Here is a 16,816-nt window from a genome sequence, read left to right as displayed (position 1 = left end):
TCCCTGCCTCAGCTTTTCTGTTCACTATAACACGAGAGATGAAAATAGCACCACCCTGAGACTGGAGATGTCTCAACAAGGTAAGATGCACATGCAGACATAAAATGTATGCAAGCTATTTGGCTTCGATAGGGGTTCATAGAGTATTTCAGACTGATTTATTGTAAATTTCATCCGATATGTTCAGTTTTTAAGGATTTTTGAAGGAAAATCCATAAAATGTATGCAGGCTCCCTTAGATTATTTTATTCGTATTTTTTCTGTCTTTCTCTCCGACGCACACAAATTCCACTTACCCTTTGCTGTCACGATGCATTTGTCCTGTCTATTGCTCAGGGCATCCTTTAAAAATACATTACCATCAGATGGTCACTCATACCATTAGGCTGTGGTGATGTACTTCTCTTACAAACAGATGTGTGCATTTCCCTATGAGTCCTATTTCAGCAATAAAAAAAGAAGACACTGTTCAGGAAAAGTGAAAGGTATTTATTTATTCAGTTGGCTATTTCATAGTTAAAGTTTAAAAAACTTGGACAATTCATGTGAAAAAGCTGAGTAGTAGGGAAATGGCAAGAATAGCTTTGTGTCCTGGACACATTTTTTTCCTCAGCTAAGCTACATATCAGATTGTTTCAAACAAATGTGCAAAAAAGCAGATAGAATTTATATCTCCCATGGCATTGCAGTATTCATAGGAACAAGAAACAGAAGATGCATAGAGAGGAAAAATAGAACAAAACTGTTTATGGCCTGCATATGAAATAAATAAAAAGTTGCTCTTTAAAAACAACTAACACCCAAGAGCTCTTATTGACGGTTTCATTGGACCTCAAGCATTATGTGGTCTATAGTTACTATTAAGTAAACCATAAATGTCTTAAATTCCCAGCAAGGGCAAGCTCAACTGTGGTAGTGGTAGCTCTCAGTGGCACATCCAGTAACAGTAGCTACTGGCAGTGAATGGTTAGCTACCAAGACCTACCAGAGTTAGCACAGTTTTTCTGGTAGCTTGACAAAGCAACTGATAGCACGGCTACCGAGACCTGCTTGATCTGTCGTGAATAATTCTGGCAGCTTTTGGATAGTTATTTGTTTAATATAATTCATCAATTCTTCTTTTATGTCCATTGTTTTGCTATTCCCTCCTGTTACCTGTTATTATGTCAATGACCAGGGCATTATTTTGAGGCACATCCCTGGTACTATGGTTCCATTAGCTACCTCATGTCACAGTCTTGTGCTTGAGTCTTATGTTTCTAGCATTAGTATTCCTGTTTGGTTTAGTTTTTATTTTTCAGCTATGCCATTGGTTAGTTTTAACTCCTGTATTATTTTGTCATTTGCATTCTTGTGTTTCTCTTTTCCCTGTGTGTGCATTTCCCTAGTCTTGTCTTTAGTGTTTCCTGTTTTACTTTGTAGTTCTTGTCCCCAGGTGTGTTCTTGTCTTACTTCCTCCCTTTGTATGGTTTCCCTCTATTTTGATTGCCCACGAGTTTCACCTGTGTCTTGTTTGTCACACCTTTGTCCAATCACTCCAGTTGGTGTCTGTGTGCTTGTCAAACCTTCTCAGTGTCTCTCCTTGTGGATTTTTAAGAGCTCCTTTGTCTTTTTGTTTCTCCCTGTGTTAGGACATGGGTCCTCTTCTTTGTTTTTAACTTATTGTGACACCGCAGCTCTGGTAGCTACCGAACTACAATTTGTCTTATAGTAAGTCAGTAATTCATTTGTTTTGGTGTTTATTGTTGCAGTATTTCCATTTGTTACAGTTTTTGTGAGTGACCAGGGAACAACAAACCAAACACTGACACAAAAAAATACTCATTATTAGTTCAGGAGCTACCAGAACTGCCAGAAATGAGAGTAGTTTTCCTTTCACATGCTCATCCAGATCATGTGTTTAAATTTTTCTCATTTAAGAGACTTCACTTCCTACATTACACTGCCAGTTGCTCACTTCACCCACAGCTTCTTCCAGTTACCTGCAGCTGCTGTCTCCAACTGTGTATTGAGGCAGATATCTGATACCTGTTCCTCTTTAAGAAATGTTTTCCTGCCATCTGCTGCCTGTGCCCCCATCTGCACACAAACACATTGTGACAGAAAGCTGTTGTGTGTTCCGTTCTCGCAAGTGTTTTTTCTGCGAGCTGCGGCCTCTGCACAATGTGACGATCGTGGTGAACTACTTAACCTCCTGCACACACCTTCACATTGTCACAGTTGCTTTTTATGCAGCTGCTGCTTCACCCTGCATCTTCATCAACCAACCTACATCTGCAAACACACCTGCAGATTGTAGCAGAAAGCTACAGCACACACTTCCAGAAGCTGCAGTTTTCTGGCATTGAGAAATGAGAAGGTGGAGGTCTAACACTGACCACTGCTGCCTCCATGTACAATACAGCCTCAGCCAGCCACCCAAAGCTACCTGAATATTCAGACTGTGGCAGACAACTGTTACCTTCAATTCAAATGACCTGAAGCAATAATGTGAACTAAATGTTTAACTCCTCATATTGTATCATTAAGAGGTTGTTTTCCTGGTTTATTTTATCACATGAATTACAAAAAAAATCTTGTTAAGGCTTTGTTTCAAATAATTTGGTGGAACTTTAATTCGACTTTGTTCATGTGCTTTTACAGGCTACATGATTTAAATGAGTTACATTGTCTGTTAGCCAAGAGATGTTCACTTTTGTGCGATTAAAGATGGATTTTATTAAATGGCTTCCCATTTGTTCTTTCAGCTAAAGTATATTTTGTTTCTTAATAATTGAAGAAAAAGTATACTTTTATAGACTGAAGGATGTTTTAGAGTACTGTATAACATTTCAGTCTGAGATTTTTAAAGATGCTTTTTAAGAAGTTTGTTCTATGGCCTACTGTACATATCTTCAGCCTACATGTGAGTTGTGGTGTTTTGTTATTTTAACTTCCATTGGGAACATTACAGAAGGGGCTGATCCATTGAGAAAGGCAAGGTTGCTAAATCTAATTTATAGATTAATGTTGCTCCCTTTGTTTCAAGAAAATACTGTACATGAAATCAGGATTAAAATGATTCAATGGCAAGACCTGCAGGATACGCCATAAAAGCACTTCTCTTACTTCATTTCTGAATTTAGATTTATGAATGTGAAATTTATAAGCAAAAGATTTATCATGTACAAGGGTTTTCTGTCTTTTTTCCTAGAGACCAACCAATACATTCTGCCAAAATAAAACAAAGTCTTTAGCAATATTATCATGAATGAAATCACAATTTTACTACCAAAATAAATCAACAGTTTCAACTTCCAGGGTATTCATTACAAATTACAAAAATTAAAGTTTACATCTGTCTTAAATCTTTTTTTGATGTAATTACTAGCAGGTTAACATTTTTGCATTTTTATTTTATGACCTGTAACCTGTGTAAGTGTGTGTGCTGCAGATAACAGGGGTAACTGATGGCTACTGTATTAATCCTCGTGTTATGTTTGAGTTTGGGTCCCAAGATGCAGAACACGGAAACAGCTCAGTCTTAAGATGTTTAATGAAGCTCGTAGTCAAAAAAAGGCTTAAGGCAGCTGGTGGCAATAGAGGGCTGGCTGACGCAGGGAAACTCCAAATGCAGCAAGGCCAAACGAAATCCAAACAAAGGTGGTGAGGCTCACCGGCAGGCAGCACACAAAAGAACAAAGATCCCTTTCACAATTCTGCAAGGTTTACGCTAGGAGTGTGACAAGGTGTACCGACTGCAAAGGGAATAATCTGGCACAGGAGTGGAGTCTTGATCTGTCTTTATAGCAGGAGTGATGATCTAACGAGACCCAGCTCAGCCAGCCACGCCCTCCACTGCACACACACACACACACACACACACACACACACACACACACACACACACACACACACACACACACACACACACACACTGCAAGAGAGAAAACAGAAAGAGGGGAAAAAACACAAAGTGACACCAAATACATCATAAAACAGCACAAAAACTTATACCATGACACCTCGGCTAATATTTAAAAAGGATACAGACTCCGGATAGTATATGCCCCAAATACTTTTGCACAATCCCCAGGTGTAACTAGGATATTACACCCGTCAGTCCAATTCTTTTTAATTTGTATGAATTTGCAAACCAATTACAAATCCACATAAACTGGCCTCACCCTGAACAAGGCTCAAAGGTCTCCTCTATGCTGATGACTTGTTGTTGTCTCCTACAAAAGAGGGTCGACAGCAGCACCTGAACCTCCTCCATCAGTTCAGTCAGACCTGCGCCCTGACGGTCGACCTAGAGAAAACTAGGATTTTGATTTTCCAGAAGCAGTGCAGGAGCCAGGAAAACATTTAAATCAATTTCATTTGTGCACCTCTAAATTACAACACACAAATTACCCATATCTTGGCCTGAAGATCAGCTTCACAGGAAGCTTCACCCTGGCTGTGAAGGGTATGAGAGACAATCAGAAGAAATATCTAATTTGACATCTCAATTCAAATCTGGCTCTACATTTTTCAATTCATGTTAGAACCAATTATTCTGTATGGCAGCTGAATCTGGGTACCAAAATTAATTCATGACTTTGACAAATGGGACAAAACAATAATTGAATCATTACCATAGACTGTAAATACTACACATTATTATATTATCATTACACACAGAGTTCTGTAAGAACCTCTTACATGTTCAAAGAAAGAATGCATGTGGAACAGAACTCGGCCAAAACGCTACCCCCTCCTCCAAAGTACAAAAAAGAGCACTCAATTTCTATCAATACCTAGGACTGGGGCAGGCTTGAGCTGCCGAAAGGGTAACCCCTAACCCTGTTACCCCTAACCCTAACCCTAACCCAGAGAAAAGTTCCCTCAACCAGCTGGTCCAGAGGCTCCGCCCAGATCACATGACCTGGGACGGACAGCCTCAGGACCACAGCAACACCCGCAAACTACCAAACCATGCTCAGGATCCCTACATCCCCTAAATTAGACCAACCCAAGACCCCGGTACCCCCTGAATCGATCAAATATTGGAAGGAAACAACTGAAAAACAGTAAATGAAAATGTTATTTGGCCCTAAACAGAGACTACACTGGCAGATTACTTGAGCACTGTAAAAAAATACTACACTGAGAAAAGTCCTGAAGATGTAACACACACAACAGATAGGCTATGTTAAACAAACACACATGCACACAATATAAAACAATAAATAGTTGTACTGTTACTATTGAATTATTATTTTTCATTATTATTGTATTATTTGTTATTATGCTTTGGCAATATATGTACACATTCATGACAATAAAGCTCATTAAATTTAATTTAATTGAATATCAGCAGTGTTGTGATTCGATCGTGTGGCCTCGTGTAAAAGAGGCTGCCATATTATATAATATTTAATCAATTTCAACAGAATGTTCAGTGGAATGTTATGAAGTGCAGATTTGGTGCAATCCTTAAAAAGCCATAAGTTCACAAGTCTTTATATTCAAGCACAGACATCATGAATATTGTAATACAACATTTGAGTATCCTGCTGCCTCTCTTGCTCTGGTAAAAAAACAATAGGCCCACCCAGGTGCATGCTGGTCCTCTATGAGGGACAAAAAATGACTAAAGTATAAATAAATTAATTAATTAATTAATGTTGGGAGAAATGCATACAATAATGTATAAATAAATAAATAATTAAATAAATGCATAAATAAATATATAAATAAATATATATATATATAAATAAATAAATGCAACAATTCATATATAAATAAATATATTCATATATTTATTTATGTATTTCTGTGTCCACGTTGTACAAGGAAAAGTAAATATGTAAATTAAGTGGGCCGTCCTAACATTACTGAAGTAGGATTGGTCAATTTTGAAAAACAGACAGAAGCAAATTTACATAGATACTTTTCCTCTTACGACCTGGACACAGAAATAAATAGATGTGTAAATGTAAAAATACGGAAATAAATCAATAACTCATTTAATGTGGAAATGTATGCATTATATAACTGTAGAAATACACTAATAAATGAATAAATACATGTAAAACTATATAAATAGCCTTTTTCATTAACAAAGTGTATTTATTATTTATTCATTGATGTATTGTTTTCAGCATTTATATATTTATTTATGTATTTATTTATATATTTATATATATATATTTAATTATTTCTACATTATTGTATGCATTTCTCCCAACATTTATTTATTTATACTTTAGTCATTTTTTGTCCCTCATAGTCCTCTACCTGCCTCTTAAATAATCTCCGGTGCCCACAGTGTTACCCAAATACCTAACAAAAATACTAAAACAAAAACTGAATTTCCTAAACAAATAACTAGCAAAAAGAAAATATTACCCAAAATCTTTTCTAAATAAAGAAAACGTGTAGAATAATTAAATAAACAACACCACCCAAATATTAGTAAACTAAATACCAAAACTAATTCTAACCACAATTAAATAGCTCCAACAATGATTTTAACTGAGTTTACCTGAAAGGTTTTTCGGATTAGTGGTCATGCCGCATACCTGCAGCCTGGAGGCAGCAGCGGACAAAGCGCGGTGTCACTTTCTGGAAAGTGACGCACGACGTCGTGACGCACAACGCACGACGCACGGAAAACATTTCTTACCGGCTCCGTGTCTTTGTCCACCACCTCCCTGCTGAAGCAACATCCACAGCAACACCATGGCGACTGTTGTCGACACCAAACTATACGACATCCTCGGAGTATCTCCATCCTCAACTGAGAATGAGCTGAAGAAGGTGATTACTCAGTGAAGACTAAACAGTATATACGAGATAACGTCATTGTTGTGTGTAAAATCTTAACTCCGCTACAATCAGGAAATGCGTTACTATGCTCTGTTAGCTAACATTAGCCTCCTTAGCTAACAAGCTAACCGGCCCGGATGTTCACATGACGATGCGGCTGTAACATTTAGTAACCTCATGTATTGTGTAATATCAGATGATTAAGCTACATACAGCGTGTATTATTTGTAAGAACCACAAACGAGGTGGACACATCAGTAAAATAAGAGAGATTGACCTCCCGTTAGCTTTAGCTCAGGTGTTTGTCATTTAGGTTAGCTAGCTAAGCCTGGCGAAGGTTGTGGAAAGAGATGTGTTTGTGTTTCTATCAGACTGACACTACTGATAACTCACTATCTGTAATTCACACGTGTGTAGTGTGTGTGTGTGAAATTAAATCACAAGAAGCAGACTTTCAAGATGATTTCATGTCATATTTACCATTCACTTTTGATTTTACAAAGTGTAGTTATGACATTTAATGTAACACTGGCTGATGTCAGATAAGTAGTCAACTCGATTACCAGGTTATTTGTATTCTATACTGTATTGTAGACACTGGTCAGTTTTATTTACTGAAGTGATAACATCATGTGTTTCTATGCTAATCGTTTAAACTGTCAGACATTTTGAGTAGCTTCCTGAAAACTGGAAATACCGGGTCAATTGTGGTTTATCGTCGTCACTCTATAAAAATGGAAGTAAAAAAAACATTAAACAGCTCATTTAGAGAATATGGTGAGATACAGGAAGTGTATTGCCGACTGAAAGCACATGTGATTGCGTCACCGGTAGATGCTGTTTCTACAGGTGACGTCATTTTACAATAAAACTATGTCGACAATGAGTTTGATTATAATGTACTTTTATTATTATTATTATGTACTGACTTTTTTGTTTATCTATAGGCCTATCGAAAACTGGCAAAAGAATACCACCCTGACAAGAACCCAAATGCCGGAGACAAGGTAAGGACTGTCCCATCTGTTCCACTGAAATGATTCAAAACACACCATGGCCCTTTTTCAAACCAACCCCTACATCCTCCCCCTCCGTGACGGAAGTCACTCTCTCAGCTGAATGAAGTCTCCTTCATCAAGGTGTAGGGTAGAAATACAGCGGCAGGCTTTGGGACAAACTTCCCTCTCTCAGGTGGAAACAGGAACTGTATGTTACCATGGTTACTCAGCGGTATCTTGCGGGAACGGCTTATTTTTGTAGCTAATGCATTCTGTAAAAATATTTATGTAGCCTAGATTCTTCTTCTTCTTCTTCTTTAGTTATATTAGTGTAGACTTATAACAAAACTATTAGATTGAGCCTACATTGTTTATTGTAATTTATCATTTAAGTTATTGTAATTTTTAGATCAGGGTGTCCTAAATTAATGCAAAGACAAGGAAAATATTGTTGAACCTTAGAGCAGCAAAAAGTGTATTATTTTGTTGTTGAATTGAGATTTCACAAAGACATCAAGAGTAGAAAAATAAGAAATAAATATTAACAGTGAAAAGTGATTTAATATTCTTTTGTTTTTGCAACAGTCCCTGTAAATATAAAACACTTAACAATAAATAAACATATATTTGATCCTCAGTACACATTTGAAGTTGTTAAAGTCTGTATGATGATATTAAATGTCTATCTTAGTTGGAGCAGTGTTTGAACACGCAGGTTGCTTCATCCATGACGACCGGACACAATAGGCGTTGCACGTGATCCGAAAGTCGGCATCGGTGCAGACTCGCTGGTGGAGGGTTTTATAACCCACTACCACTCCCCGCTAGTTGGTTTGGGACAGACTTAATATGGCGGACCCTCCGCGAGGACGCGCAAACGGAGGGGTAGGGTGTAGTGGCTGGTTTGAAAAAGATTAGATGTGTTTTCATATTTATGGGAAACAATGTTTCTAATCTATTTAATTTAAATAGAAAACAAGAATCATTTGTGTGATTAGGGTAATATGTTGGTAAAATATGTTTATATAAGCATTGCTGATTTTTAGATATAGAGGCTGGCTTTTTTTTTTCTTTGGTCCATTTCAACACCTGTAAAATAAATCTAAAACATAAAATAACGTCAGCGTGAAGATAAAATGGTGAGTATTCATTGAACTGGAAGCATTGTTTTAAATTCAACTGAAATCAATTCAGAGGCTCTATTGGTTTTGACAGTGTCAGAAACAGCAATAGCCAAAGCATCAACGTACAAAATATATGTAACGTACATATGTAATTTATGTGTATATATATATATCTATACGTTTATGTTTCCACAATATCAAATGTAGAAATATAAATAAGACACATATAAGACCAAACATATTATTGTATGTGTACATTACTTTGAGTATGTTCACCCTATCATTCTTTGTCCCTTTTAGATTATGTCATGTTTGGCAGCAAGATTTGCCTTGTCACTTCTGGGAGTTTCCTCAGTTTAACAGCCTAATTATCATCAACTCATTACATTTATTGGTTTTCCATTATCATTTTTTGAACATGCATATGAATAACCTGAGCCTCCCTATAGTATTATACCATCAGATCTTCCTAATCCCATCATGATATAATCATTAGCTTTTGAAGGCATGTTTGGAGTTTTAGCAAAAACTGAGCATGGGGTACATTGTTTGCAATGGTATACGGCAACCTCCAATAATTTAGCATGGAGAAGGATTTATGATGGGAAATGCTGCTTTAGTTTAATTGATGAAGGCTGTGACTCAGCTAATTCTATTTAGTGTCTGTAAAATGAAGTCATAATTCTTATTGATTTTTTGTTTTGTTTGTCAGAGAGGATGATTAAGCTTTGCCCTAATTCTTTGACTGTAGTCTTCGGCTTTCTGTTGAATTGCTTTACTCAGATTTAAGTGTTTAATGCAATTTATATTAATTAATAAGAAATTGGCTAATGAAGACTAGCTTTTAAGGTTTTGTGCGGATTGTTAAAAATTGACCTCCTTACAAATTAACTTGCCTTAATGTCGTGTAGATCCTGAACCTTTGTGATGGTGATATAGGGAATTGGCCAACCACACTCTAGATGCTGCATGTTCTTATATGGGCCTAATGTGGAATATAGTTCTTTAGTTCCTCTTTGTTGCATCAAGTCACTACTTGCTTCTGTTTACTCTGAGTTGTGGTGTATTGTGGTTACACAGAAGAAGTTACATTGAGATGTGTTTTCTTCTTGTTTTTTGTTCTTTCAAATCATAGTTCAAAGAAATAAGTTTTGCCTACGAGGTGCTGACCAACCCTGAAAAGAAGGAACTTTATGATCGCTATGGAGAACAAGGATTGCGGGAAGGAGGTGGGGGTGGGCCAGGGATGGACGATATCTTCTCCCACATCTTTGGCAGTGGACTTTTTGGATTCATGGGAGGCCAGGGCAGCCGCTCCAGGAATGGAGGTCGACGAAGGGGAGAGGACATGGTCCATCCACTCAAGTAAGACAGAGCTAGTACACTGACAAAAAGACAACTTTATTTAAATGTCTGTGATCCCTAATGTTAAAAAGTTGTCATTTAGAATGGTAGCAAAAGTCCTCAATCGGATCTTAACATCACACTTTTTTTTTTTTACAGGGTGTCAATGGAGGACCTTTACAATGGGAAAACAACTAAACTACAGCTTAGCAAGAATGTACTGTGTAGCACTTGTAATGGGTAAGTTCTTTAACTTCCATGGTGATGTAGTGCACATTTATGTCTGCAGTGTTGATATTTTGTTAATCCTGTTAGGTTGTCTAACCTTCTAACAATAAATCCATCACTGTGTGTTGTGTGTACAGGCAAGGAGGCAAGACAGGCGCTGTTCAAAAATGTACAACATGTAGGGGGCGTGGTATGCGCATCATGATCAGACAGCTGGCTCCAGGAATGGTCCAACAGATGCAGTCTGTGTGCACTGATTGTAATGGAGAAGGTAAGGTGACCTAACCACGATCAAGCATTTCCTCTCTGTATTAATGTGGTTTGGTCTGCGCAGACACCTCACCTTGCATACTTTTACCCACTCCAGGAGAAGTTATAAGTGAGAAAGACCGCTGTAAAAAATGTGAGGGAAAGAAAGTGATTAAGGAGGTCAAGATCCTGGAGGTACACGTGGACAAAGGCATGAAGCACGGCCAGAAAATTACCTTTGGAGGGGAGGCTGACCAGGCACCTGGCGTCGAGCCTGGGGATATAGTTCTTGTCCTGCAGGAAAAAGATAATGAGGTAGGTTGCCCAATGACATTATTACAGACCATCTGTTTCCTCTATGCAATCTGTGTCATCGTTGGAAGAGTTTTTTTTGTTCAGGGCATAGTGTTGCTTATGTCACATGTTTTTTTTTTGTCAGTTTAATCATTCTAGATCAAAGGTGTACTTTATTAAGGTTATCAAACTTTTCTCACCTGACCACAACTTCCTTCACAACCTGAAGTTGTATTGTTCTGATGGGTTACTGATTGTGCCAAATTCAGGCCAGGGATAGCTAGCTTGATACTCTTCTTCTTAGCATGTCTTGGAGTATAAAGAGATCAATAACTAACTATTGCTGTTCTTAAAGTTGACCATTGTTAACACAGTATTGGTTTACTGGTAGTTAAAACATGTCTTGATATAAATGACAATTACCCACTGCATTCATAAATGATGACAGTAAAAGGAGTTACAACCTTAAAGGGCAGATAAATATGTCTGGCTCAACTTACTCAGACATTTACACCCTCCCTTTCAGCTCCACCAGCTGATGTCTAGTGTAGTTAAGAAGTGGAGTGCATGTGTGAAAGGTGCTTTGAGGGGTTTCTGTAAGGGGGTTTGTCAACAGGAGTCTGGTCCAGCTGGTTCTGCTTCAGACCTCTCCACTGTTTGAGTGCTGAGAACCAGATTGTCTTGACAGTGCTGTTTCCACAGATGTATTTGATCTAACTTAGGACATGGAGTTACCGAGGAAATACCTGCCCCGTTTAAAAATGACATGCTTACTTGTAGGGCTGAAATGATTCCTCAAATCAATCGATTACCTCCATTTCTAAAGCTGTGGGTTTTGTTCCCAAATCCGGACTACTATACAGCGCGCTGTCGAAAGGCACATAATGCTTAATTGACACATGCGTAAAGCCCGCTGCTGGATGGTGTTGACCCACACATCCATTTTTCCTAAAACTGTGATGATTATTATGTTATTAAGAAAGACCCCTCTTTTTGGTTGATTGCTATGGATTATTATTGGTTTATATTTTTAGCGCAGGGAGGGAGATAGCTCATCGATGGGCGACCTACATTGACTGTTAACAGGGAAGAAAGTGGCACACTGCTGCCTCCACCTTTCTTCATTGGTTTTCTTCAGCAGTGAACATTGCCTGCTACAAACCAGGTTGCCTCTGACAATGCAAAGTTATTTTGAGTAAACTGGAACAGCAGGCTGAGCTGTAGCAAAGCCCCTGGCTCCTTCCCCCTGCAGGTTTTTGTGGCAGAGGATGTTGTGGATGATGGAAGCAAAATCGGTGAACAGAGTCTAAACACTCATACAGATATGATTGACAAGCTCTTTGGATGTTACTGACATGCCACTCCTAATAGTATAACATGGAAATAGTAAGTCAGCTGTATAATTAAAACAAAGTCAGACAGGTTCATTTTATGGGCGGTCGGTGAATATGAGAGTGAGGGATGCGAAAAACTGACAGAGCAAATCTTTGTCAGTTGATAATCAGTTGAACAGTTATAAACTGAAGAGTTATAGGAGACAACCAACTTTGCACTTCATACCTGAGTTTATACCTCACTTCTACCGCTGGCATACCTGTCATGAGCAGTGTCATTGCACATGCTAATCATCGAAATGTCCCTCCTGTAAATACATGTGTGCAGCCTCTCTGGTTTAGACCTTCTTATTATGCAGTTTTTTTTTTGACCCAGCTTTCTCGCTTAATTTTCAGATATTCAGGCGAGAAGGCAACGACCTGTTTATGAACCACAAGATCGGGCTGGTGGAGGCGCTGTGCGGCTTCCAGTTCATGGTCAAACACTTAGACGGGCGGCAGATTGTTGTGAAGTATCCTCCTGGAAAAGTCATCGAACCAGGTTAATACTACTGATACTTCATCTCTTTCTTTTCTCTTTTTGTAACCTTTTTTTAATATCATATTTAGCTCCACAGGTGTTACATCAACCTGTCCACACTGCATTGATGGGTGACCCAGTTATCGTGTGAAAATCAAATATGTAATGGCACTGGGCATAACGTTTAATGTATGGTTGCAAATAAACTTATATCACACTGGGTGTCCTGCTGAGAGCTGAAAACATACAAGGACACACCCACAGTATTTAATAAATGAGGGCATAGTGGGGTCACACCCACATTATTTAATAAATGAGGGCATAGTGGGGTCACACCCACAGTATTTAATAAATGAGGGCATAGTGGGGTCACACCCACAGTATTTAATAAATGAGGGCATAGTGGGGTCGTCACATCTTAAGTAAGAGTTCTGCAAAGTCAACTTTTTTTTTGTCCCTTTACAGCCTATATCAGCAGGCCCCAAACAGCATTAGTCAGGTGTTTTTGTTTAACATGCTTCATCTCTCCCAGGCTCGGTCAGGGTGGTGCGAGGAGAGGGCATGCCTCAGTACCGAAACCCCTTTGAGAAGGGGGATCTGTATGTTAAGTTTGATGTCCAGTTCCCCGACAACAACTGGATCAGCCCTGAGAAACTCGTGGTAAGACATGTCTCTGTCATTTATTTATTAGGTGTTTATTATCATCTGGTCTCAGTTGGCTCTTTAAAGTGAATATACAGACATTCACAACAGTTTAATTATACGTTTAGAAGTCAACCATAATAGTCAAAATAATAGTTTGACTACTTATAATCAAAGACACGTTCATAGATGAGAAATGTTATTCAGCCTAATAGCCTCTGACCGTACACCACAGCTGTCACTAGTGCTTAGCCCCAAAATATCTTCAATATAATGTTAGATGGCTTCACTGTGTCCACCCCATTGAATAGATAAATAATTGGCAGCATGGTCAGTAATGTTCACACAGAGACTTTCTCTCTGTCTGAACAGCATCCATCAGATCTGCTTTATCAGTCTCCCCTGACTGGTTCTTGTTTATATGGGCCCTGTGGATGTGTTGTTGTTAATGCCTGAATGAAATGCAGACCACAGTGAAAGGGTAAATGGACTGCACTTAGATGGCATGTAATGAATAGACCCTGGCTCATAATCAGTCTCATAATGTCCTTCGATAATGAAGCTGCCACAAGTGACTAACTCCCGATCATTTGAAGGATGTGATGTTAAGTTGAACTGGTTTGATGTGACAGACCAAAAACAAACAAAACAAAGAAGACAGTGAAAACACAAGTGCAGACAGAGACTTCAACCATGTTTATCACAACATCCTTCCTCTTCATTTCTTCAGAGTAAGTTGATGCACATAGAGATGGGTTAACAGTCTTTAACTCCAGTAACACATGTAGTAAACACAACTGTATTGTCAGACTGGTGCATCCCAGTGTGAGTCTTTCATTAAACACTAACTAGATGTTGTTTAAATATGTACAGTATGCAACATATAAGATGATTACACTATACATCCTCACACATTTATTAAAATATATTCTATTGTAGGTAATCAAAATGTAAAAATCATTAATTATGACGACATGTTCAGCTTAATTGTAGAAGTATAACATAGACACAGTGTATTCAGAACTGTTCTTTTAAACGTAGCTCTGAAGTGAAGAAATAGATCGTTTAACTTTGACAGTAGTACTGAATAAAAGGAACATGCCATTCTCTATCTCAGAAACTCTGAACACTGAACTCAAACTGTAAACCAACAGTGTGGCCTGAATAAGTGAATTATCCCTATGGACGTCGTAATGTTATCAAGTGTACCTGTCAAACATCTTGAGAAAAAAAAAAAAGTAGTTCACTGTTTGCTGTGCCTCCAATTTCAAAGTCCCTTCCTGGTTGCCTGTTTTTATTTCTCACTGTCACACACACACACACACACACACACTCTCTCCTTGCTGAAACACTAATACCAAAATAATTCTATATTTATATTTCTTATTTTAACATGCAATTTTGCAAAGGTCTCTCTTTTGGGAAGGTATATCTGTGGATAAAAAAAGGTTAATTTACAATATCATTCTTCACAATGTTAACTGTTTTTTAAATTAATTTGGGATTCAAATTATTTTAAAAAACAATTTAAAGCCATTTAAAATGAATTCATTAGTAGTGTATTGGAGTTTTTTTTTTTATCGTGTTACAATATAGTTTTAGGATTGGAGAATAAAACAAATACAATCTGAATCTTAATCTATTGCAGTAATTCTGCTTAGGGAATAGAGCTATTCTGGTTTTAAATGGGTTACTTATTGAACTCTTACATTCACACAGTAACACTTGTTATGCTCTCTGAAGATGTTGTAGTCTGCTAAGAATTTTTTTTTTTGGTTCCCAAACTGATAAATCCCTCTTTTAGTGCTGCACACTCTGAATCATTTGAAAATACATATTTTTAGCAACATGTCTGTTTAAGCTGCAGTATTTGTACTGGGGGACTTTAACAGGTGTGACATCACCACACATCTGCCCAATATGGATCAGTACGTCACAACTCCCACCAGAATGCAAAACATACTGGACTTGTGTTTTCCACTAACAGGAGCTGGAGGACATGCTGCCCTCAAGATCTGAGCCGCCCATCATCACTGGAGACACAGAGGAGGTGGACCTGCAGGATTATGATGTCAGTCAGAGCTCGACGTCGGGGGGCCGCAGGGAGGCCTACAACGACAGCTCCGATGAAGAGGGTGGCCACCACGGGCCAGGGGTGCAGTGCGCCCACCAGTAGTCTCACGCTCTCCCAAACACACACACGTTGTACTTGGGGAGAAAATGTATGAGTTGCAGAGTAAACAAGGAGGTAGGTGAGACTGAAAAGGTTCTAAAGTTCCTAAGACACAAATCAAATGAACATATTGAATCACAGCACCTGAAATGACTATTATTAACTTATGTGCTGGGATTATTTTGATCTTTGTCTGAGGAACTGGCACTGGGGCAGCCTACGACTTATCACACTGCTCATGGAACAGATTTAGACACTTTAAACAGCAACTTCAGGTAGAAGTCATATTATTTAAGATATAGAAAGAGCTCGGTTGCCCCCAGTGAAAGCCATGCCGTGTAGGACTGTGATCTGGTGTTCAAGATGAACCCCTCGCCCCCTTACTCCTGTTACCCTTCCCCCAACTAAAGCCCATTTCCCTCCCTCATGGGAACTCCAGATCAATCAAAGAAAGGAATGTTTCTTGTTTGCTGAGTGTGTGACTTGCATTTTGTTTTCATAGTATTTACAATAATTAATTTAAAAACTAACTGATGTGTATACACAGACAAAGCAGCTGAGTAATGTGACGTTCAGATCCTCGGACATGTGTATTCATGGATTCATCTACTCGGCGCCATTTGTAGGATTTGCTTTGACTTTTTACAGCTTTATTTTCTTTGTAGGTTTTTACTTTTTTTCCCTTTTCTTTGTATTTTAATTCAGATTGAACATTGGTTATTGTGTTTATCATTGACCTGGTTGTTGGTAAGCTTCTTCAGCTGCTGTATTCAAAAGCTCTGTGATTTTTAAAAAAAGAAAAAGTGAAATGACAAACGTATATCCTGTATCTGTGCTGAGACAATGTGCATGTAAAAAAAGCTTTGGCTCCCTGCACTTACCAAATGTCAAGAGAAGCAGCACACTTCTTTAAAAAAAAATGTCCATGAAGTTGTTGAATAAATTGTTGAAATTTCATTAACTGTGCGTGTGGTCTTGTTTTGTCCATGTTCTCATAAATAATCGTAGATAATAGATAAATAATACTCTTTGTTTTAGACTAGCATTTGGTTCTGAAGAGCCAAGCTGGTAACTGAACATCACAAGATGTATGGTAGTGTTGTCAGTGGTGCTCG

At 38.2% G+C, this 16,816-nt stretch overlaps 1 protein-coding gene across 1 annotated transcript; it reads left to right on the top strand.

Annotated features, from left to right (window-relative positions):
• The first annotated feature begins 6,626 nt into the window (after positions 1-6,626).
• On the top strand, positions 6,627-16,658 carry dnaja2a (DnaJ heat shock protein family (Hsp40) member A2a). The gene is made up of 9 exons (XM_061042417.1): positions 6,627-6,786; positions 7,743-7,802; positions 10,053-10,282; positions 10,421-10,501; positions 10,627-10,760; positions 10,857-11,053; positions 12,763-12,907; positions 13,419-13,546; positions 15,516-16,658. Exons 1-9 carry the CDS (start codon positions 6,709-6,711, stop codon positions 15,702-15,704), a joined length of 1,242 nt encoding a protein of 413 aa, XP_060898400.1. The 5' UTR covers positions 6,627-6,708; the 3' UTR covers positions 15,705-16,658.
• Positions 16,659-16,816: the final 158 nt, after the last annotated feature.

The sequence above is a fragment of the Labrus mixtus genome, chromosome 1, assembly GCF_963584025.1.
Source record: "Labrus mixtus chromosome 1, fLabMix1.1, whole genome shotgun sequence".
Classification (NCBI taxonomy): Eukaryota; Metazoa; Chordata; class Actinopteri; order Labriformes; family Labridae; genus Labrus; species Labrus mixtus.
This window is presented reverse-complemented; position numbering and strand designations above follow the sequence as displayed.

Bases quoted from the DNA above. Each gene is read 5' to 3' on its own strand.
- dnaja2a (XM_061042417.1), top strand. From the start codon at position 6,709: ATGGCGACTGTTGTCGACACCAAACTATACGACATCCTCGGAGTATCT. The intron at 7,803-10,052 runs GTAAGGACTGTC...TTCAAATCATAG, and splicing joins ACCCAAATGCCGGAGACAAG to TTCAAAGAAATAAGTTTTGC. The intron at 12,908-13,418 runs GTTAATACTACT...CATCTCTCCCAG, and splicing joins TGGAAAAGTCATCGAACCAG to GCTCGGTCAGGGTGGTGCGA.